A 24,027-nucleotide genomic window follows, 5' to 3' on the forward strand; every position below is an offset into this window, starting at 1 on the left:
TCTTGGGACTCTTCTAGCACCACATAAAGTACACGCTTGTCTCTCCCAGTAGGATAAGCAAGGATGAGAGACTCCTGGGGCGGGGCCTCCACTGGGCACACGGACCTGCAGGGAGGAGCAGAGGCACCCAGCCCAGCCCACCCCCACTCTGGTCTCCACAGGGCCAACCCCAGCCAACCTGCACTCATGGGAGCTATGATAATTAATGAGTGCTGTTTTAAGCGACTGAGTTTGGGGGCAGTTTTTTATTTAGCAATAGCTAAATAACACATTAGATGAGAAAACTGATTACTCCAGGTCACAAAATTAGCAAGCCAGCCCCATTTCACACTCAGATCTAGTTGACTCCAAAGCCTATTCTTAACCTTGAGACTATATTGTTTTTCTAATACCATCATTATTATGATTATACCATAATCAATCAATACCATAATCAATCAGTATAATGATTATACCATAATCATTCTTCTGTTGGATAACTAAGTTATTTCCTGTGTTTTGCAGTTGTAAATAACGATTCTTTCTTTTCTTTTCTTTTCTTTTGGTAAATAATGATTCTTTGGTAACCATCTTTTTTTTTTAACATGTATGTTTGTCTTCCCTTTTGATTACTCCGGGCTAGATTCTCTCTGTCAAAGGATATTGACTTTTTAAAGAACTTTATGTATTTTGATGGAGTAATTTTTTAAATAATATTTTTTAAAAGATTGTATTTATTTTTATTTTAGAAAGAGACAGAGAGAGCATGAGCTGGTTGGGGGTGGTGGGTGGGAGGAACACAGGGAGAGGGAGATAATATCCAGCAGACTCCATGCTGAGCACAGAACCCAAGGCAGGGCTACCTCCTAGGATGCTGAGATCATGACCTGAGCCAAAACCAAGAGTTGGTCACTCAACTGACTAAGCCACCCAGACATGCCTTGACTGTGTAATTTTTAAAACATATTTGAGTTATCCAAGTAATTTTATTAATTAAAATAGTCTTAGTAATCAAATCACAATATGCATCTGTATGAAATCCTCATATTGTGCACCTAAAGCTTACATATATTCTATGTTAATAATATCAACAAAGAAAAAAATAAAATGAACCTCCCCAGTTCTATTAAGTAAGAATTTAAATAATATAGCTCATAGCCAACTTTGTAATTTTAGATAAAATATATAATGCATAAGAAATTACCCTTAGGCAATATTTACAGAATTTAAACTGTGGAAGCTCACAGTTCTGTTAAAGGTAACCACACAGTTTCATGCAAGATGCAATGTGTCTGTGCTTCTAAACTATATTATGTCTCATTTGCTGCACCTACAGTCAAACACAAGTTTCTTCTTATAACTGGAAAAATGCAACCCACTTCTATGGAAATTTATTTTGAGGAGCCATTTTTAACAATAAATCAGGACTAAAAATGTTTTTTTAATTAAAAAATGGACCTGTCTAAACGAGGCACTCCCTGAAGGGGAAGTTACCAACAGCTGGATGGCAGCACGGGAGTTAAAGCTGACTAGAGGCTAATGTTTTTCAGCGATCCTGTGTCTAATAAAACACACATCAAACACAGTGGCACCTGAATAATGTTACTTTGCCACTGCAACCCTCGGTAGAAAAAACAGACAGATTGTAAATGGCTCCCTAAAGCCAGCATGTGACCCCAGTGCCTAAGGCAGGATTTATTAGTGTTTATTTTCATTTAGCATAATGCCTTCAGTCCTAGAACATCAGCGCCAAACACTTCCTCCCCAAAGGGTAGTGGTCAGCAAAAAGCAAGGCATGGAAAGAATATCCAGGTCTCCCTACAAAGGGAGGGACAAGGTGGCTGAACAGAAGTTGGGAGGCTGGTAACCTAATCAACGTTGTTTGTACACTGAGACTTGGCTTGAATGCTGCTTTAGAGCAGGTCGGGGGCTGCACCAAGCCCACCCCCAGCAGCCAAGCCGGTCTTGCAGGGCTCCCGAGAGCAGCATGGTCTCATGGGGCCCTGCCCTCAGCCTGCCTGGGCCTGGGGATCAAGGCTCTGCTGGCATGGACTGTAAAGTCTTAGTAATTGTGTCTTTTAATTATTTTGTTTTACAGTTGACAGTTGGTGGATCATCGGAGCCTGCACTGGAGCCTGGAGTGTCCGCTGACCCAGCATCCCACCTGCCTCTGCCTCCCCAATCCTGTCCCTTCTGGCTGCCTCATTCTCTCCCACTCTCCACCAGGGACTGCTGCAACCCCCACCCTGAGGACCAGGTCGTGGGAGGAGGGGTGGGTTGGGAGGGGAAGGGAAGCCCACTTTTGGCCCTTGGCCCTGGAAGGGGAAGAGCAGGTTAACGTGCCCCATTGTCATTTTGTCCTTGGCCCCTGTGTGGGAGGTTCTTGTGGCTCTTGCACCCTCTTCTCATACAAGTCACTAAATTTCCTATTTTGGTATCTTCCGTGGTCAGAGAGGTCTGGTCTGAATGTTGTCTTCCTCTGACTGGTTGCTGCCACCTCTCTCGTCTGTCCCAGCAGTGACGGACCTGTCTGTTCGCTCACTCTCTATCCCTCCAACCCCACAGCCTTGAAGATAAGTCCGTCATTCATTTAAAGTGCTAGGATCTTCATTTTAGAATGCAAAAACTGCACCTAGAGGTTAAATCGTGTGTTGAGGCTCATGCAGAAGCAATGATGGAGCCTAGACCTAAACCAGATCTTGTGAGTAATCCAAATTCAAACCCAGTCTCTTCCTATTGCAACATCTGCTGAGGCCCTTGATGTTGATAAATGATGCTGAAGCCTGGCTTCCATCCGACCTCTCCTGTCTAAACATAATGACTGCATTTTGCTCTCATTAACTTCTGCCATTGGCGTTTAGCCAGGATACGCACAGAAAATGGGAGACCGTGTACATCTGGCCATTGTGTCTTACATAACAGAGTTTTGAGGAATGGCCTCCGGCGTATAACCACCTGGGTTTGAATTCAGGCTCTGCCACTTGCTGGGTGCCCTTGGCCAAGCTGCTGAACCTTTCTGGCCTCAGTTTTCCCATCTATAAGGTGAGGGTAATGATAGTAGATATTTTGAAGAAACGTCAGACTTGATGGCACTCAACAAATCTCTCAAACATGTTAATTATCGGGACGCCTGGGTGGCTCAGTTGGTTGGACGACTGCCTTCGGCTCAGGTCATGATCCTGGAGTCCCGGGATCGAGTCCCACATCAGGCTCCCAGCTCCATGGGGAGTCTGCTTCGCTCTCTGACCTTCTCCTCGCTCATGCTCTCTCTCACTGTCTCTCTCTCTCAAATGAATAAATAAAAATCTTAAAAAAAAAAAACATGTTAATTATCATGGTATCATATAATTATCATTATAATACGATCTTCTGCTATTTTGCAGCTTGGCGGGGGTGGATGAATTCCCATATGTCCTTAACACGTTTAAACATTGGCATTTCAGATGCTGAAATTTCACTTTACTGCAGTAACCTTCTGCTTGCTCTCCCCACACTCTTCCCCCCCACCCACCCTGGATCTCTGCTTAGCATCTAAAGCGATACCATGTAAGAAGTGTAAGGCCTTGGGATGGCCATACCATCAGGAAGCCTAGGCCATTTTGAGAAAGTATTTGAAGATGCTCTAACCAACAGCCAGCATCCATTGCCAGACACGAGGGAAGATACTTCTAAATGATTCCAGCCAAGGGGATGCTTTGTGCAACTACTTTTTTTTTTGGGGGGGGGTTGTTACGCAGCAGTGATAACCAGAACAGTGGTGTCAATTTTGAAGTTATCAAACACAGATTAAGCATTGTAAAAAGTAGAGGATGGGGAGAGGGGAGGGGAGAAGTTCAGCCAAAAAACTAGAACTTATGAAAAGGAATCCCATAAAAATTCTTGAACTCAAAAATAAATCACTGAAATGTGTGTATTAAAGGGGTGAGCTGCAGGTAGGATGCTCTGGGGGCTAAGATTAGCGAGCTAGGCAACAGGTCAGGAGGAAACATCCAGACTGACGTGTGGGACCAGAAAGGATGGGAAAGTACAGAAGAGCATGGGGGTGCATTTGGTTTGGGACCAGTAAAAAGGTCTAATAAACCTACAACTGGCATCTGAGAAAGGGCAAGAAGCAGGCTTGGGAGGATAAACAAAAAGAACACTAACAAGGGGCTGATCATTTGACTTCTGTATTCAGGTTCAGCATGGTGTGAAAACAGGGGCATTCTCCAGACCTTGAGCAGTGACATCCAGAGCTCAGAAACAACCGAGAGCTAATAAGCAGGGGGGGTTAACGATGTGAGAAAAGAATCTGGCATCTGAGGGATCCAGAGGAGAAGACTGATATAACCGAACTTGACTGAGACTACTGAGGACTGGGTCTAGTTCATCTTCTAAAAAATATCAGTGACCCTTGGTGCCTGAGAAGAGATTCTCAGTAAAACATTTACTGAGTAAGAAGCCTCTGTTCCACAGAGAGGAGAAGGCTGTTGCTTGTCTTTAGGCTGGCTTTGGAAGAGCTGCCTGGGACAGCTAGACACCCTCCAGATGCTGCCTTTTGGGTTGTCTCATTACCTTTAGACTTTTTTTTTCCCCAAGATCTTATTTATTTATTTATTTTAGAAAGAGAAAGAGCATGAACAGGGGAAGGAGCAGAGGGAGAGGGAGAGAGAGAATCCTAAGCAGACTCCCTGGTGAGTAGGGAGCCCTATGAGGGGTTCAGTCTCATGACCCTGAGATCATGACCTGAGCTGAAACCAAGACTCAGACCCTTAACCGACTGAGTCACCCAGGCAACCCTCAGTAGCTTTAGCCTTAATTTTTACTCTGGGCCAAAGATAAGATTTGAGAGGAAGATACAGAGTACTAGGGTCTAGGAGAGCATGTTGACTTGACATGAATGAAGTTTCCTTCGTTCTCCTTCCCTTCCTCCCATCCTCATTCCTTCTTTTTCTTATTAAATATTTTTTGGGCAGCTCCTCATCACTGGTCACTATGCTGGGTCCTATGCCCACAATGGTGAATAAGACACAACAGTCGCTAGAGTCGTGAGGGGAACACACAGGTACATAAATAACTACGGTTCAGGCTTTGAGTCCCTGAAAGTCCCACAGGGGCCCAGGAAAGGGGCTGATGGGTTGATGGCCATGAGAATACAGAAAGCTTCAGAGCTGTCGCCTCAAGGATAAGGAGCAGATCTGAGATGCAGATGGGGGAATGTCTGACCAGAGCAGCGCGCACACGCAGAGGTATGGATGCGCATGTGTACTCCGCAGAGCAACAGCTGCTGCTTTGGTGTGACTGGGGCACAGTGTGGAGGTGCCACAGGGCAGAGATTTCAGGAGGAAAACTAGCAAAAAGAGGGTAATGCCAGTAGCTATTTTGCACTTAATCCGTTGGTGCAGAGAAGTGATGTAAGGCTTTGGGATGAGTGAATGATGTGACTGTAACTGTGTTTTAGAAAATTGTCCTGCTCAGCACCATGGAGGAGAATTGGGAAAAGCACGGAGGTGGAGATTGCTTGGGAAGAACAGACAAGGGCTTGGCCACATGCACCTGCTGACCCGAAATTGACTGTTGTCCCACTGAAATTGTTTCTTAGCCTATTAATGACCAACTTCTGCAGTCATTGGGGCCAGTTGTGCAGTTGATGCAAAGTGGTTAAGTCATGTAGGAACACAATGTGGCTGCCGATCTCATAAGTAGACAAACAATTTGGAAGAACAAGTCCTCAATAGGGCTCGTGTTAAGAGAATAGAAAGCTTTTATACTGGATCCTCAGTTTTGGCTTGAGTAGAAAATTTAAAGAGGATTTCAGATTTCAGAAACGTGTGTGCATGTGAGAAGCCCAGCCCCAAAGTGGTACTTGTAAGGCAAGTCAGCAGAATGGCAAAGGTTCAGGTGAAGGTCACACAGCTGTGCGTGGATAATGCCCAGTGGAGTTTGTTGAGAGAAATCTTCCAGTTTGAGTTCTGCACACGAAAGTGGCATAAAAATCCTTAAAAATATGGTTTTCCATAAGCTAAGCCTATAGCTCTCTCTCTGCTCTCGTCTGACTTCTGTCTAGAAGGCGGTTTGTGGGAATTGGAAAACTTACTTTCTGTGCCCTTGGGAGCCCCGCAAGGGCGCCTGCAGAGCCTGGCCCGATTATGCTTATTATTTCTTCCCTTAGCATTGTTTATTGGAATTTGACGCCTGGACCTGCTGTGACTGTTTTGCTAATGCCAAGAGGATGAAGTCAACACACAAAGGAGACCAGATCAGAGGGAACCATAAGAAGCAGATTTGGAGCCTGATTCACTGCTGGATTTCTTATTATGCAAGGAAACAAACTTCCTGATCTCCTGATTATTCAAGCCACTTTGAGTTCAGGTTGTCTGTTTTTTGTTTTGTTTTGTTTTTTTAAGTTGTCTGTTTTTATAGCTAAAAGCATCCGAAGTTATACCCATCAAATACACATAGGCAGCACACACAAAATATCTCCTCCCTAACCAACCCTCGCTGTCTGAAATGCTTCTCCTGACCCATTTTTTTCACTGGGGAATTTTCTCTCTACAATATCCGCATATCTCTGGAAGATCCTCTTTAAATATTTTCATTTTTCTAAAAATTAGTTTAAATGTTGCTTACTATTTTATTGAGTCTTTACCAAATGCTAGACCCTTGGGGCTGTGAGGATCTGAGGTTAAGGGAAGGGGCCAGTAGAAGGGGATGGCCTTTAAAGACTTGCTTTCAAGAAATGAAAGAGAATTATCTAGACCACTGTCTTCTTGGACTCCTCTCACTTTCACCCCTAGGTTCACCACAGGCTGATTGACTCCACCAAGAGGAGTGAAGAAAGCAGAGAAGTACTCAGTGGATTGGGAGAGCAAGGTGGGTTTAGCCCTGAGACTCTAATTCATTGCTACTTGCCTGCCAGAAAGAGAAAGTGATCCACTATCAACTGTGATTAAGGTGTACTTTTTTTTGCCTTCCTCCTTTCTCTTTCACTTTAGAAAAGGGAAAGGTTGGAAGAGATAAACTCAATCTCTAGAATGTGAAACCAGAGTTCAATAGGAGAAAAAAAAATTGAAATATTAAATCCAAGTAGAATTAATTTAAAGACTAATGTGTTACCACTGAGAACGGGGAATGCACTGAGCCCATGACCACTAAAATCTTGCCCAGACGTGCTTGTGGGTGTGGGGGGTGGCACCGAAAGGGGTATGCATGAGCTGGAGGAGGAAAGTAGCTTCAAGGAAGATACTAGATGCCAGTCAGGTCAAATTGTGTAATTGGTCTGAGTAACCTCAAGAACAATGGTCCTATCCGATCCATATTACAGTTTATTCTTCCTGACATGTTTGCACATCTGTTTTACTTGAGATCTCAAGAACACAAGACAGGTGATGTGCTATGATTATTTGAATTTTGTGACTAAAGAGGTGGAGAAAGATTAAGTTATGGAACAATTGTTGAAGAGGCAAGTCTAGATCTCTATTCTCCCAACATCAAATTTGCTAACATTTCTACCTTGTCATACTTCTCTGCCTTGGGATTCTATGTAAGGAAGACACTATACCTGAGAAAACTCATCATGCACAAGTGGCTTTTTTGGCCCTTTCTACCCCTCACCCAATTTTATGTAGCCCCAATGAGAATGGGGACAAAAATTCAAGGAGGTAAAGATTAAGATCTGCATTACAAATACTGGGCTGTGGGTGCTCACAGTTGACAGAAGACACAGGTAAATTCATTAGTCAAGTGTTCAATAAGCCTGTACTGACTTCTTCTTTTCCCCCATCATCTGCTAGGCACCTTTGGGAATAGAATAGAGGCACACAGAACACACTATTCTTATACTGAAAGGCACACACTCCTCTTAGAAGGCAAGACCAAGACCTAGGAAGTAGTGTAAAGGTGATAAGAGAAAAGAGAAATTGGGTCATAGATTCTGTGATTAAAATACAAGGAACAAGGGATGCCTGGGTGGCTCAGTGGGTTAAGCCTCTGCCTTCGGCTCCGGTCATGGTCCCAGGGTGCTGGGATCGAGCCCCACATCAGGCTTTCTGCTCAGCGGGGAGCCTGCTTCCTCCTCTCTCTGCCTGCCTCTCTGCCTACTTGTGATCTCTCTCTCTGTCCAATAAATAAATAAAATCTAAACAAAACAAAACAAAACAAGGAACAAGAGGAGCTCCCAAGGAAAAGCACTAAAGAGATTATATGTGGATACAGCCCTAGCATAATGCTCAATATATAGGAGGTTCTCAAACCTTCTGGCTAAACCTGAAGGGTTAAAAAACTTGACTTGCTATGGCCCCATCTGTGATTTTTAATCATGAGATGAATGTTGGCATTGATTTTGTAAAAGAGAAGAAACAAATCTAGATATTTCTTAACCATCAATCCAGGCAAAGAAAAATGCATGAAAATGCATTAATAGACTATTGATAATCTTTGACAATTTGATGTAATACAGTCCATCATTATTAACTGTGGGAAGACTAAAGACTACAGTGCTGTGTTTTACAGAGCCAGATTGGTTAGGCTGGAGAAAGTTGAAATGTAAGAAGACAGAGATGGAAGGAATATATTTACTTCTCTGTATGCCAGGAAGGAACTCATTTTGGCCCCAATGTGCAGGTTCTTCTAACAAAAAAGAGATGATCAGCTATTTGGGAGGGATTGTGATGAGCTTGAAGAATCCTTTTATGCAAGTTTGGGCCAGATCAGAACTGTTCAGGATGGCCCAGAGAAGGCTTAATGCTGCCACCAGCAGCCCCTCCTCTGCCCAGTCACATACGTCATTCTCCTTTCCTAAACAAAACTTAAACAGATGTTTTTAAATATTCTTTTAAAGTGGGGTAAAATTGTCTAACCCCTGTGGTGTGGGACATACAATCTAGTAAAACCAAGGTATTGAATGACTCATTCCTTGCAGGTGCACTAATGATCCCACAGATCTCTCTAAGTCCCCTATAAAAACAAGATTATGTCATATAGGACTTTTAAAAAATAATTTAAAGGCTATAGACATTAATATTAACCATGCACAATAAATTCTGAGCGATTTGATTGTAAAGTACACATAAGAAATGTTTTCTAGCCATGTTTCCCTGTTTTCCTCCCTTTAGCCATGGTGTTGGGCCAGAAGCCTACTCCTCTTTTCAGTCCAGGAGATGCTGTTGCCATTATAACTTGTATAAATGGATTTCTATGGGCCAGTATCTGAGACTTAAATAAGAATTCCTAGGAGTGCCTGGGTGGCTCTGTCGGTTAAGTGTCTGACTCTTGATTTCAGCTCAGGCATTGATCTCAGAGTCATGAGATGGAGCCCTGTGTCGGGCTCCCTGCTCAGCCAGGAGCCTGTTTGTCCCCCGTCCCTCTGCCCCTCCCACTGCTCTTCCTCTCTCTTAAATAAATAAATATTTAGAAAAATAGAATTCCGGGGCACCTGGGTAGCTCAGTAGGTTAAAGCTTCTGCCTTTGGCTCAGGTCATGATCCCAGGGTCCTGGGATCGAGCCCCGCATCAAGCCCCGCATCAGGCTCTCTGCTCAGCAGGGAACCTGCTTCCTCCTCTCTCTCTGCCTGCCTCTCTGCCTACTTGTGATCTCTGTCTGTCAAATAAATAAATAAAATCTTTAAAAAAAAATAGAATTCCTAGGATTCAAAACAATACTGTTTATTCTAAAAGAGAACCTTTATAACCAGCCCGTATATCAAAAATAAGAACATTCAGCTTTGAGTTCCTTTTGACAGTGGAGGAAAACAAAAAAAAAAACAACAACACAAAACTTACTAAACCACCCTGTGGTTTATAAGGATACCATCTTTGCCCAAGCAGCTTGCAGGCTGAGGGAACATTTCAATTAACCTGTCTCTGTCTGTCAAGTTGACTTCCTTGTTGAGGGCAGAAACCAAGGTGAACAAGTTGTCAAGTCATCTTTAAAAAAATTAGCTCTGAACCTCTGGGGTTTAAGGCATTCAGGAAAACATTCTCCTTCTTTGAAACTGTCCTGATTCCTCATCTTGTCTTCTGAAAACAGGAACTCACAGAGCCATCAGAGGCTAGAAAAGGCAAGGAAGGATTCTTCCTTAGAGCCCTGCTTGTGCCTAGATTTTAGATTTTTTTTTTAAGATTATTTATTTATTTGAGAGAGAGAGAGAGTGAAAGAGAGAGTACAAGCAGGAGGGGCATCAGGCAGAGAGAGGGGGAAGCAGGCTCCCCACTGGGCAAAGAGCCCAACACATGGCTCCATCCCAGGACCCTGAGATCATGCCCTGAGCTGAAGGCAGATGCTTAACTGACTGAACCACCCAGCCACCCCTAGATTTTAGATATTTGATTCCAGAAATAAGTAAGAATAAGTTTTTGTTGTTTTAAGCCATCAAGTTTGTGGTAATTTGTTACAGCACCTACATGACATCAGTTCAGTATATCGGTCTTTCGTACTGTCAGGGACAGGATGTCAGGGGAAGATGGCAGCTTCCCAACTCTTCCCCGCAAAGGGAGCCCATCTGCCTGTCAGATCCATGCTGCCTGGGAAACGTGGGCATTTGGGGCTTCTTCCCATCCTAGGGCTTCCCAGTGCCTTGGCACTGCCTACCTCCCCTCCCAGGCAACTGGGATCTGACCCTCTTCTGGGGGTCCTGCCAGTTTTCTTTCAGAGCTGAATCCCTGCTTGAGCCCCTGGTCACACACTAAATCCCATCCCTGAACTGACTTGGAGTCTGACCCCAGAGTGCATTACCCTTTCATTCCCATGGGCCAGATACTCCTCACCCCTCATGCATCACTGACCTGTGCCTGAACTTGGATGGGATTTGTCTTTTGGATCATGGGCCACTTGTGTTGGTGATTTTGTAGGAGAGAAGGGGATGGAAGGTGTGACCTCTGTCCCCAGGGTATAGCTGATGCTCTATGGTTATCTCCTTTTTCGCTGTTAGAGATAATGTCTCCCTGAACTTGGGGATTTAGGTAAACTCCTCTAGAGACCCCTCCCCTATTTCATGACTTATCCTCATTTAGGCATTTTTGTTAAGTCTCACTCATTATTTGTCCTTCCCCTAGAGTTATATGTAAGCTTGTCTTTCTTACCTATTAGGGTCTAGGATGTTTTCCTTCTAAATTTGAACACACTACTTTTTTTTTTTTTTGAAGATTCCAAGTTATTTTTTATTTTTTTAGAGAATGAGAGACACGGTTGGGGGGGGCGAAGGGCAGAGGGATTGATGGGGGGTGGATCTCAAGCAGACTCCCTACCCAGCACAGGGCTCAAACTCACAACCTTGAGATCATGACCTGAGCCGAAATCAGGAGTCAGACACTTAACCAACTGAGCCATCCAGGTGCCCCCCAAGTTATTTATCTTTTATTTTTTTTAACAAATCTTTTCACCCTTTAAAAAAAATATAGTTGGCATACAATATCACAATGTTACCTTAGTTTCAGCTGTGTAAGATAGTGCTTTGACCAATATATACCGTTCTGCTGTGCTCCCTCCTGTCGCCATATGGCACTATCACAGTATCATTGACTATATTCCCTGTGCTGTGCCTCTTCTTCTAGTAACTTATTCATTCCAGAGCTGGAAGCCTGTGTCTCCCACTCCCTTTCACACATTTTGCTCATCCCCTATCTCCCTTGCCTCTGGCAACCATCAGTTTGTTCTCTGCCTCTATAGATCTGAGCCTGTTTTTTGTTGAGTAATATACTACTTTAAACCTGACCTCTGTGTCCTCAGTGCAGGCTTCCCTGCCCAGAGAAGTTTTAAGGATGCCAGCTCCTAGTATCAGCACCTTCACCTTGAGATCGTGACTGAGGCCCCATGCCTACCTCTGCTCCTGCTTTTTGTAGGCTCCTCCATTCTGTATCTCACTGTGTTTGGGCAGATACTGCCTTTCCACTGGCTTCCAGCAGAAAGGCAATAAAAATAGACTCCTAAGGATGCTGGTCATTTTAGCAAAGAATTCAGGGTCATGGATATGGTTCTGATCTCTCATCCCTGCTGCCCTTCCTGCCATCACCCATGTGACTGCCCACAGCACAATCCGCCCACCCCCAGCATGCAGGCAGATCTTCTTACGAAACATCAGCCCTGCATGCTTCCCTGAGCAAGGCTCCATGAAGCTGGGCTGCCTCCCTCTGAGCTCTGAAACACTGGGAAAATAATATTTTCTCTATCTGGTTCCATGTCCCATTTAATTCCTAATCCCTAAACAAAACCATATTTTCCACTGGAAGGAAGAAGTAAATGCAAATCCTGTTGTGGCTGTCAGCAGAACCAGGATGCTCTGGTGCAGGGTCGGGAGCAGAGAGGGACAGACATCATAGGAAGGAGAGGTGCAAGAAGGCACAGAGCACCCTGTTCCAATCCCAACATGGTCTCGTAAAAAATCAACAGCCAATACAAACACTTCATACTTACTCGAATCCAAGTATGATTTCCTTCCTGTTTCAAAGAAACAACCCCTCACTGTGTTAGATACATTCAACACCACCATTGCTCATGCTTCTATTATGGCATTCATTTACTCCAGTTTAGTTATGGTTTGGTTTCCAGATATTATTTCATTTGAACTCTATGTCCCTCGATAATGTATGGGTTGAATACGTTTGCCTAAAATCTCATGTTCTCCCAGAAACTGTGAATGTGACCTTATATGGAAACAAGAGTATTTGCGCATGTCGTCAAGGTAAGATGAGGTCACACTGTCTTAGGGTACCATCTGAATCCAATGACTGGGGTCCTTATGAAGAGAGGATGATTTGGAGACACACAGGCACATGGGTAAGTAGGTTCATATGACAATAGAAACAGAGAATGTACCCACACGTCAAGGAACAAGACTGCTGAACCCATCAGAATCCTTGGGAAGGATTCTTCCCTAAAACCTTCAGGAAGAGCATGATCTTATCAACTCCTTGATTTCAGATATCCAGCCCTCTGAACTGTGAGAGAGCAAATTTCTGTTGTTCAAAGCCACTCAGTCTGTATAATTGTTGCAAATCCAGCCCTAGGAAATTAATTTAATATCCATCCTAGTTCTCTTATAATATGAGTGCCTTGCTCAGTGTAATGTAATGTAAGTGCCTTGTTCAAGATGACCGTGCATGGCAGATATAGACAAAAAGATAAAAATATGTGATTGACTCTGGGGAGTTAGGGTGTAGCAAATGGGATGGGGAGATAATAGTGGCTCCAATTTGTCGAGCCCCTCCCATGTGCCATCTTCACAACCTGTCAGTGCAGGTAATTGACTCCTGCTTCACAAGGTAGGAAACCAAAATCCAAATAGGGGCCACCTGCCCAAGGTTACCAGGCAGCAGAGCTCAAACTCCAATCCCGGATCTAGCTGACACCCAGATTTTAATCTGTCTTTCAAAAGGTGTATACATTTCATGAGGAGATTTCATCCCACCAATAGAAGATTTTTTTTTTAAGTGAAGCCCAATGTGGGGCTTGAACTCATGACCCTGAGATCGAGACCTGAGCTAAGATCAGGAGTTGGCTGCTTAACCAACTGAGCCATCCAGGCAACCCCTGCCCCACCAACATAAGATAATTAAGATCAGATCTTTGAGAAAATGAAGCTTTGCAGAATTCATAGAAAAAGGGGAAAAATGGGTTTTCCCAAGATGGTGACATACCATGATTTTAGGACCCTCATAATAAAGCTTAAAATATGTTTGTTTTTTGTTTTTTGTTCTTTTTGTTTTTGAAAAAGAAATTACTGTCTCTGAAGCCAGCCCTGATCTCCAGGTTCTTAGTTCTGGATGCTACCAATGGAGTAAGTAACTTGTAGCTCATTCCTTTGGCAAAAGGAGGGGGCACCTTCAAATTTTCAAAACAGAAGATTCTACAGGATTTCTCTATAATCATTGAAAGCCAGGAGCAATATAAATAATGAATACCTGGTCCATATCCGATAATATCAAAGAGATTGTCACCACAATGGCTGGAGTACTGGTCAAGAAGCTCCTGAAAAGAAAGCAATCAGTCAGCAAAGGAGAGGGGAGGTGAGAGTAAATGATTAGGAAATAGAATTTTTCAATTATAAGAGTAGAAGAGTAGAGGTATCATAAAAGTGTTACTAATCAAAAGGATAGATTTCTGTTTTATAGCTAAAATCTAACACGCACAGTGTACAAATTTTTTTATTGTAAAAAATGACACAAGCCTAAATCATCATAATGTGAATCAATAACTAATTAGCATTTATAAATGCAGCTTCTGGGAAACATATTTCAATTTCATAGCAAGGACATTAGAGAATCGATTCACAAAGCCAAAAGTGAAGCTAGCACATGCTTGGCATGCCCCGAATGACTCCACGGGCTAAATGTGCAACTGCAAGCTGAGTCAGAGGTGTGTCCCCAAAATGTACAGGTGGAACCCCATGCCACCTTTCCAAGTCAAATCAACAAGTAGACACAGAGAGAGAGAATGGGATACGAGGTGCTCAGGTTTCCACTAGGGTCCCTGGGGAAATGGGTCATCTTCCCTGGGAACTTTTCTACAATGGCCTGGTGGAAACAAATGAGACAAAAGGAAGCAGGAGAGGGAGGAAAAAACCTCTACCGAACAGGAATTGCTGTACATGTAGTGTTTTGGAAAGATGCCAGTGTGCATGAATCTGATGTATTTGTAAAACCTCGGGAAGACGGAGGACCTCAAATTTTGCATGCTTTCCTTCCTTCAGATTTGGCATGTGGTGGGAAGATGGAAAGGGGATGTTTACAAGGAGCAGACAATTCCATTTGCCAGAGCAACCAGTATGTGTTGGTTTCCTGACATGATCTAGTCACTCCTTTGCACATTCACTTAGTTGTTGCTGAGTGTTGACATATCTGGTTCTGTCTCAGTCAGATGCAGCAGCCTCCTTCTTCTTCAAAGGCCACCAGGAAAACAAAATGGTCCTCTTGAGACAAGGGCCAGGGATTCGGGGCGCGGGGGGGGGGTGGAGGTGGGGAGAAGGAAAAGAAAAAAGAAAAAGACTAAAACCCATAAGAGTAGAAGTGGGAAAAGGGATGAATGAGAAGTAAAAGTAGTGTGTGTGTAGTAATGTGTGAATGGGAAAGTCGGGTATTGAATCCTGCTTTTTCGATCCTTCTACTCAGATCCTGGAAAGCCTTGAGCATCACTAGAAAAGCAGCTTTTTCCATACCTCCATACCCTCGGCACGTCCACTTGTCACAGTTGACTCCTTCAAGGCATAGCCCAGTTCATACCAACATTTCATTAAGTCATAGATTCATTCCGGCAAAGCTCTAAAAATGCCTCATCTACCAGGTTGTTAACTTATGCAAATTCAGTCAGGCTGAATTTTCAAGGTTTTCTATGGAGGGTTGCCCTTAGCATGGCAGACCAACCACCATGGTAACTCCTGGGTCTGGCTGGTGCCACCATGTATTGTCTCACAAGGTCCTGGGTTCTTTCCATCCCTAGACTTTGGATTTTAGCTCATCTTTGAGACATTGCAAATTAGTTGCCTCTAAGTTGAAAAATAGTGATGGATATTCTACTCTATATCCACTTTGGGAGTCTTACACCCAACTCATATTCAGCCCAATTTAATTTCTAGAACTTCTGTGAGTCCCAAGGTTGGGTTCGATGACCCTCTCTCTGATGTCACAGCGTACTCTATGTACCTTGGAGCTTACCTACCACACTCTTAGGATGCTCCTCCCCACAAGAATGGAAACTCTTCAAGGTCAGGAAGAGTGCCCTAGGATCCCCAGGGCCTGATACGGTGCCTAGCACATAGTTGGTATTCAGTGAATAATGTGGAACAAATGAATGAATATCATTCACCTGTGGAAATGACAGAATCACATTATAGGAGCCAGGGCAGCTAATAAGTTTCTTTATATAACAAGATTTCGTGTCACACACATGAAATCTTGTTTTTTTTGTTTTTTTGTTTTTAAGTTCTTTATATAACAAGATTTCGTGTCAATGGAGAGTGGAGAAATTCTGATTGCATATAAAAATTCATTTTTCCTTAAGCCAAGGCTCAGCAATTGGAACATACAATCATATTTTGTGCCAGTCTACCTCAGACTTACTTATAGGTTTAAAACAATAGGTGTATTTTGGACAATGATTGAGTCCTACAATCATAGCTTTGCTGTTTAAAATGTATACTTTCTTCTTTAACATTTGCTGTTTCTTTCCTCCTTCCATTCTTCACAACCATCAAGAAACATTTATCCACAAATGTGAAGTGCCTTAAATTATGGCTTCCTGTGTCTTTGCAAGTTGCTTGTTTTCTGCTTTCTCCCTCACGTGAGTAACCAGTGTGGGTTGGGACAGCTCCCCCACATACATTCCCATGAGGTCAAGCATCTAGTCCGTTGTTAATGCTTCCTCACCATGGCAAGCTCTCAAAAGTTCAAGGGCTCCCACAGTTCAGTTGTCCCACAGGACATTAGGAACTAGTGTACAGCACCGATAATTTCTCAAGAAAGATGCATAACATAAACTGTCTTTTTTGGAGTGAAGAAGCCTTTATTTCCTATCTGGCTCCATTCTTGCATACATATCCTTTGTAAATTATTTTTCAAATTTGGAGGTTCATTAATTTAATTGAATCTCTTCCTAATTTTTAATTAAATCTGCAGTTCTCCCAGTAACCTTTGGAAAGATGGAAGCCACAACAGCATATTGGAGAGAATGGGATCACAGAATAAGACAGACATGAAAGAGAAGCACAACATCACAAGGCAGGTCTTCATATAAATTTATTTTTGTACCAAAAAAATTAACATTCAAAGGCAATGTTTTTACTGTACAGTATAAAATATCATCTACCACATTAAAAATGGGATTTTTTTTTTGCTAGTAAGCCACTGATAACTTTTCCATTAAAAAAAAAAACCAACACAAAATTTACAATTTGCAGCACTTGTAGAAAAAAAACACCTGTTCAATAATTATATAAATACTCTTGACAGATTCCAGTAGCCCATTATGTATACTTTTTGGCAATGTCAGCTTTCTAAAGTCAATTAGCTTCTAGATTTGAAAGGCACCTGGTGGCCAACATCCTGCTTATTATTCAAGGCAGCCATTTTAATTTTTTTTTGTACAGACTTGACAAGTCTGAAAAATCTATTAAGTTAAAAAGAGTAAAGAAGTATAATACAGTTGATATTACCAAACAACATTTTTTTTCCCCTTAGCTGCAAGTTTTCCCCAGGGGATTTACAAAGTGCACCAGTTAAATATGTATGTACATTTAAAACATTAAATATGTCAACAGCAAGACATTTTTAAATATTTTGAATCAAATACTATGGCACAAATATAATTTACAATACTTTGCACAGAAAACATTACATCTGAAATATAACTTTAGATATTATATAAAAATACATATATTTTCTCTCCTCGTTAGAAAAAGTATTTATTTGAAGGTTCCAGCATGATGTAACCATTCAAAGGAACTTAACCCTTCAGATGGTCATCAGTTGGCAATTAGACGACCCCATCCCCACATGAAGCACATAACCACAGGCTAGATCCAGAGAATTAACCCCCTTCCATAGCCCAAATGCAGTTTCATATAAAGGCAACCATAATTGTTCTAATCTGGTATAATTTTAGGAACTCATTACAAAATTTAAAAGCCATTATGTAAGAAAGTCTTTAGACTGTAACAATCTTTACTCCAACGTCTCCCATTGGTGGTAGATACACATGCTCGTGACAGAGTCAAAAGCATGGAAGAGTCTCCTTGTACCATTGTGGGTCATACCCCTTAGTAGTCTCACATCTATATACATCTTTCTCGGCTTGTTTAGAACTTTTCCCCATACATCCTAGGAAATGCAGAATAATGCTCCACAATATGGGACTCAATCTATATCTAGAACTTTAAAAGCCCCAAAGTATGTTGCATCTTGATCTGGATCCAATAGTGAAGGGTTGGATACCTCGATGCTTATTTCCTCACCAGATCGTAGCTTAAAAAATCCTCCAACATTTATGGAATAAAAATGGAATTCCGAGTTCCCTGACCAGTATTTGGTGCTACCTCCTTTCATCAGGGTATGAGAACTTGGGATTTTGATGCTGGTTTTAGTGACATACACCATCAACTGAAGATACTCTGTGGCGAGGTCTCCTGAAGTTTCATGATGTCGAAAGCAAATGTTGGCATACAGGAAATAGAAGCCATCTTGGTTGACTATTAGTTTTCCATTGCTGAAAGTCATGTTAGAGATCTTGGCCCAACCTCGGTCATGGTACCAGGAGGACAAACTCACTTTGTGGGAACCTGAGGACAGGAAAGGCATATGATTTAAAATCTACCCCCTTCAATGAGAAGGACATCCTCACGATTCCATGAGGCTGAAGAAAAGCGTAACTGTTATCGTTCCAAAGGTAGAATACTTTCTCAGAATTTATTTTCTAAAAGGGCAGAAATACATTAAGATGGCTTAGTGCTCTCTGCTAGGCACCTGAGAGAGTAAAAAGACAAAAACTCAGTTTTCCTTCCCTAAAGGTGCCTACAGTACATGACAAATGGGTATGGTATGTGTTCAGTTAAGAAGAAAGGCATAAACCTTGAAAATAAAGGTGCAAATAATTGCTATGAGTATTCAAAGGAAAGAGAGTTCTTCCCAGAAAAAATCAAGAATCACCTTGTTGGATTGTTACTGAGCCTGAGAACTTGAAATGGAAATAGATACAGGATTCAGCCAACAGATCAGAAAGATCATTTAAGGTTGAAGACAGAGAATAAGCCGAAGGCGGTTGGTACAGAAAGGCAAGAGACAAGCATAGGAAGAGAACTTCCAGACTTTGCTTGATTCAAATGTTCCCAAATCCTGTCCAAGGACGGTTTACTTCCTGAAGTCCGGAGGAGGTCACTAGAGCGAACCTGAGAAGCCATTAAAGATACTGCAGCCTCCACGACCCACTTTTGCACACTTCTTTCTTTTTCATTGGAGGTCCCACCTCAGGTCATCCAGATGAAACCATCCAGAGTGTAAATATCCCCCCAAATGTAAATATCATTCCAAATGTAAATATCATCTAAGGGTTTCAAGTGAATCAAGAGGCGACTGCAAAATTATTCATCACAGTCCCACAAACACTAGTGAAGTAATTCCTCCAGACTGGTAAATAGCCACCTAATCCATTCACAGACCAAACAAAATTCAAGATGTTTCCCATCTAAAATTATCCCATGTTTCTCTTTTCTTACCTTCTTCCTGTATTCAGTCCTTCTCTCAACTCGTGACTTGTCTTAGAGTTTATCTCCAATGATGACTCTTAACAGAGAGAAGCAGAATGACTAAGGTAAAGTCTGCCCTCTCAGTGGGTTGGATCTGTTAGTGTTAGACCAAGGGCTAAAAGGTGCAGACTGGACAGGCCAGAAAAGAATAGGAAACGGGGAGAGGAGAAAAGACAGGAACCTTGACCACATACCACTTCCACTATTAGCTAGTCAATTGGAAGGAGTGTCCATATTTCCTACTAAACATGTCTTTATTTTTATTCATCCACTCATCCATTCACCAATTCATTTAGTTGATCAGTCATTCAGTAAATATCTGTGTGGGGGTTTCTATGGGGATTCACTCTACCCATAATTAAGAATTTTATCAAGCAGTATACCCTCAAGGCACTTAGCACTAATAGTGGAGAAAATAAGAAATAGGCATATAAATTGGAAAACATAGTATCTTCATTGCTGCATGTCCCACAGCACTTGGTTGAAGTTCAATTAGGCAACAGCTAAGTGAGCGCTGCAGAAATGAATGGAGACCAGGAGCACTGAGCCCAATGGGGGGACACAGGAGCCAGAGGATGGGGAGGACTTCAATTAAATGTGGATGAGCTGAGAAAAGGGAGAGAGGGTAGTGTCAGAGAGTGAAACAGTTGGAGCAAAGAATGGAATGCACACGGCATGCAGAGGGTTAAAGGGAGGAAAGCTATCAGTGCGAATGAATGTGAAAACTCAAGAATAGAGAAGAGTGGGAGACAAGGAAAGAGAAATACACTGTGATCCAGTTGAGTTTCCATGACTCAAGCCTGGGTGTCCGTGACTAACAAGGTATGCTGACAACCTTGTACCCCAGCCCCTCATCCCCTACGATCAGTGTAATTAGGCGCTAGGGAAGAGGCGTGTCCAAATTTTTAGCCTGAGCCGTCCCCTTAAGAAAGCCTTGTAGTCTGGCTTTGCAAAATACTTCCCAATGCATTTTATTCAGGAAGATTTGCAAATCCATAAGCTAACAGTCAATAGAAGGCAGGCTCTGACTTTTTTCTTGTGTGTAAATAAATAAAAAACAGAGGCCAAAAGAACATGCAAAATTAAAGCCACCTTCTTCTGAATAATCCAGTACTGGCCAGAAACTGGGAAATACATGGACTCGAGGAGCTGTTGGCTCAGCCAGACAAGCAAACGTTATTTTCTTAAATGGAGCATACATGACTTCATTTCACTCACAAACTCAATAACCGTCGGAAAATAACTGGGAGTTTTGCCTTGTTTTTTGGCAATGACTTGATGCTAGGTGCCTGAAGAGAGAGCTTTATAACTAAAACACGCTTGCTATTGCCAAACAGACTTTGGCACACGGTGTAATGTAATATTTATCATATGCCATTTAAAATGAACTGAAAAGATAAATGCAGAGTACGTTCATAGCACAAACAGCTGATCGGTATTAATTTGATTGCATTTGCTAATATGCAAAACAGTTTTCACTCAGAAAATTAGTGTCACTTCAATGGACGGCACACATCCACATGTGCAGAGAGAAAGTCTGTTTATGAAGCAGATCTCTGGGGCAGGATAGAGGGTGGAGGCAAATGTGCTACCAACCGAGTCGCTGGCTTCTCAATCTCCACGTCTGCAGTCAGGGAATATGGCTCCGCGACCCACACTATGTGATGGCGAAATCACTATGAAAACTTGGGTCTTTTTTTTTTTTTTTTAACTCCAAGAAAAACTAGCCTTAAATCGTTTTTGCAACAGAGTGGAATATGCATAACCATTTAATAAAACTCAAATAATAATAAGTGGCATTCATGGAGTGCTTACTAGAGGCCAGCCTCCCCGTGAGCATGCTCTGACCTAGCCTCGTTGAATCTCCACGGCTACCCAGTGAATCTCCATCCCCGTCAAGAAACTGACACACAAATGATACTTGGAATCTGTAAGAGGTCACACAGCCAGTATGTGGTGCGATGGGGCCCCATACCCAGGCCGTCAGACTGCAAGTCCCTTCTATTAAGACTGCAGGAATTTACTTCTTACAAGAAAATAGGAACATAAGGGCTCTGAATGTTTTTCCCTCTGACAAAGCCAGCTGGCTACAGGGTAGGAATATGATGGCCTGTAGTGTAAAAACTATGGACTTAGGAATCAACTGGAGTGGAACTCAATTTCTAAACCTACCACCCCTGCGATCTTGAGTAGATAAATTATGTGGAACTCAGTTTCCTTGTCCACAACTCTGAATGATAATCACTTACGTTGCAGGGTTGTGGTAAGAGCCGAGGTAAGGAATACAGTGAAATGCCTGGTACATATTTTATGTTGAACAAATGGCACCATAATAATAATGATGATGTCAACTGACACTCTATTAAATAATGTTCTTTTAACCTTTTGGATGTTCACCTATCCCCCCTATCTGGTCGAGAGTCCCAGTGGGGATTACATGGTGGGCTAGCTGGGACATTGGTTAGGACACAGCTGGACATCTGTAGGCACAGAGCTCTGGGTTTCCTCATTTCTAAAAGATATTCAGCTCTCCAGTGCATTGAGCTAAATTCTTATCCAGAGAAAATAATAAGCCCTTGGGGAAGGAGCGTGTCTCCTTTTCTAGAGGGCTACTGCCTCTTAAACATTACTCTGTTAAGACCCTACCTGGAATTCTGCAGGACATAAATCACATACTTCATAGGCTGAGGGTGGGGATGTACCAATTTTAGTTTGGAGAAATACAGATGAACATAACAAGGGACTGCCCTTCCCAGTTCTGCAATCTCAACCGGCAGTCATTAAAAATAAGCACCCATTTTGATGATCTGAAAATGAAAAGCGATGACGTCCTTCCTGGCAGAGTTGACAATAACTGTTTCCGCAATAGAGATCATCAACTCAGTACCAAACGATCCTTCTTCTGGTCTATAAGTTAAGGGCTCTCAAAATTTTATAACCAGCTAATAATAGTTTTGAGTATTTAATTGGACTGGTAAAGGACTCTTGAAATCTTTTTCAGGCTGAATGCAAACGGAACTTACCTGATGGGATGTCAGTGGCATTAATAGTGAGATGAGCAAAAGGCTGACTATGAGGCTTGCCCCTCCTGGCCAGTTCTAACCATGAACCTTCCATCATAGCTGGAGAGGAGAGAAACCATATTAGCCCCAAGAACACTGACCCTATATGATTTCAAATATTCATGCAGAACCATGCTTACCTTTCTCTGCTCTGATGTGCTGTGATCTAATATGTTGTAACTCCTGAAATGAAAAGACAAAAATCTTTTTTATATATTCACTCCTCTAGTCAAGACATAAGAATTTAGGACTGTTGGACGTAATGATAAATTCATCTCTTTTCCTTCAATGCCAGACACGTGTAGGCAGTGAAATTCTTTGGTGTTCTAGATAACTATCAAGAAAAATTCAACCTGGGGTGCCTGGGTGTCCAACTCTTGGTTTCGGCTTAGGTCACGGTCCCAGGGTGGTGAGAAGACCTGTGTCAGGCTCCATACTCAGTGGGAAGTCTGCTTGAGTTTCTCTCCCTCTGCCCCTCCCCCCACCTGTAGGCTCTCTCTCTCTAAAATAAATTTAAAAATCTTAAGAAAGAGATGTTCATCCCAAAGAGTTATGTCCGTATGCTTCACACACATACCATCTAACAAAAAACTTTGGACAAAGAGGAAATAAAAGACAATGTACATGATAAAACCTATAATAATTAAACATACTTAAGAATTTGTAGCAGATACATAAATGAAGATGAAGTTAACTAGGAAAATAACAATTACCACAAAATATATGACCCTCTTAAATCTTTAGGGAAGCTCTTTTTATGTCTATTTCATTAGTGAATTCCTGCTACCACAATGAAGTTCAGTTCACAGGAAAGTGAATAATGCCTAGCTCCCAATGGTTAATTTTTTATTTAAAAAAAAAAAATCAGTGTATTTAAAGTACTACACGGGAGACTAAGAGCTTTTACAGTATCAATAATTAAGTCAAAATACTTCCACCAATAGAGGTTTAGAAACTCAAACCAGGATGGGGTGTCTGGGTGGCTCAATCTGTTAAGCGTCTGCCTTTGGCTCAGGTCATGGTCCCAGTGTCTTGAGCCCGGGATTGAGCCCGGCCTCGGCTCCCTACTCAGCAGGAAGCCTGCTTCTCCCTCTCCCTCTGCTCCACTACTTGGCTCCTGCTCTCTCTCTCAAATAAATAAATAAAATCTGAAAGAAAGAAAGAGAGAAATTAAGAAAGAAAGAAAAAGAAAGAAAGAGAAAAGAAAAAGAAAAATAGAAAGAAATAAAGGAGGGAAGGAAAGAGGGAGGGAGGGAGAGAGGAAGGAAGAAAAGAGGGAAAGAAACTCAAACCAGAAAAAGAAAGAGCCCAAGTTTGAAAAGAGCACAGGTAATTGCATATCTCTATTTGAGCCCTGAGAATGAAGGGTCTGATAGGTAAGTAAATGCATACCCGTTTGAATCCTGACCCCACCTACCACTAACTATTAAGATGGAGTGGGTGAAACGTCAGATCTAACGTCAGTTCAAATCCCTATCAGCCACCTACCTGCACTAAATATATTAATAGAACCTCTATCATAAGGCAGGAGGTTAAGATTAAATGCATGTAGGCACTTAGCAGAGTGTCTGGTACTTCAAACACTTAGATACTAGAAACACTCTTGGGAGATTCCTAATTTCTCTGTTATTGGGATGGCCATCCATACTAACCATTTCCCATACCCCTGCCCCCAGCCCCATCCTGTGATGTTTAAAAGATTAGCCATATAACCTAAGTTCTTTGAGTATCTCAAGAGAAGGGCTTTGAGGTACATGATAGATAGATTGATAGATAATAGGT

At 42.2% G+C, this 24,027-nt stretch overlaps 1 protein-coding gene across 1 annotated transcript in view; it reads right to left on the minus strand.

The window, feature by feature from the left end:
- Window positions 1-16,669: 16,669 nt before the first annotated feature.
- TNFSF11 (TNF superfamily member 11) overlaps window positions 16,670-24,027 on the minus strand; it is a 31,936-nt gene continuing 24,578 nt past the window's right edge. Inside the window, exons 3-5 of the mRNA XM_044250680.1 lie at window positions 22,386-22,428; window positions 22,207-22,305; window positions 16,670-18,220 (exon numbers count right to left, since the gene is read on the minus strand). Coding sequence (XP_044106615.1) covers window positions 17,799-18,220; window positions 22,207-22,305; window positions 22,386-22,428 — 564 coding nt within the window. The 3' untranslated portion in view covers window positions 16,670-17,798. The remainder of the gene's footprint in view (window positions 18,221-22,206; window positions 22,306-22,385; window positions 22,429-24,027) is intronic.

Source organism: Neovison vison, chromosome 5, assembly GCF_020171115.1.
Source record: "Neovison vison isolate M4711 chromosome 5, ASM_NN_V1, whole genome shotgun sequence".
NCBI classification, from domain to species: domain Eukaryota; kingdom Metazoa; phylum Chordata; class Mammalia; order Carnivora; family Mustelidae; genus Neogale; species Neogale vison.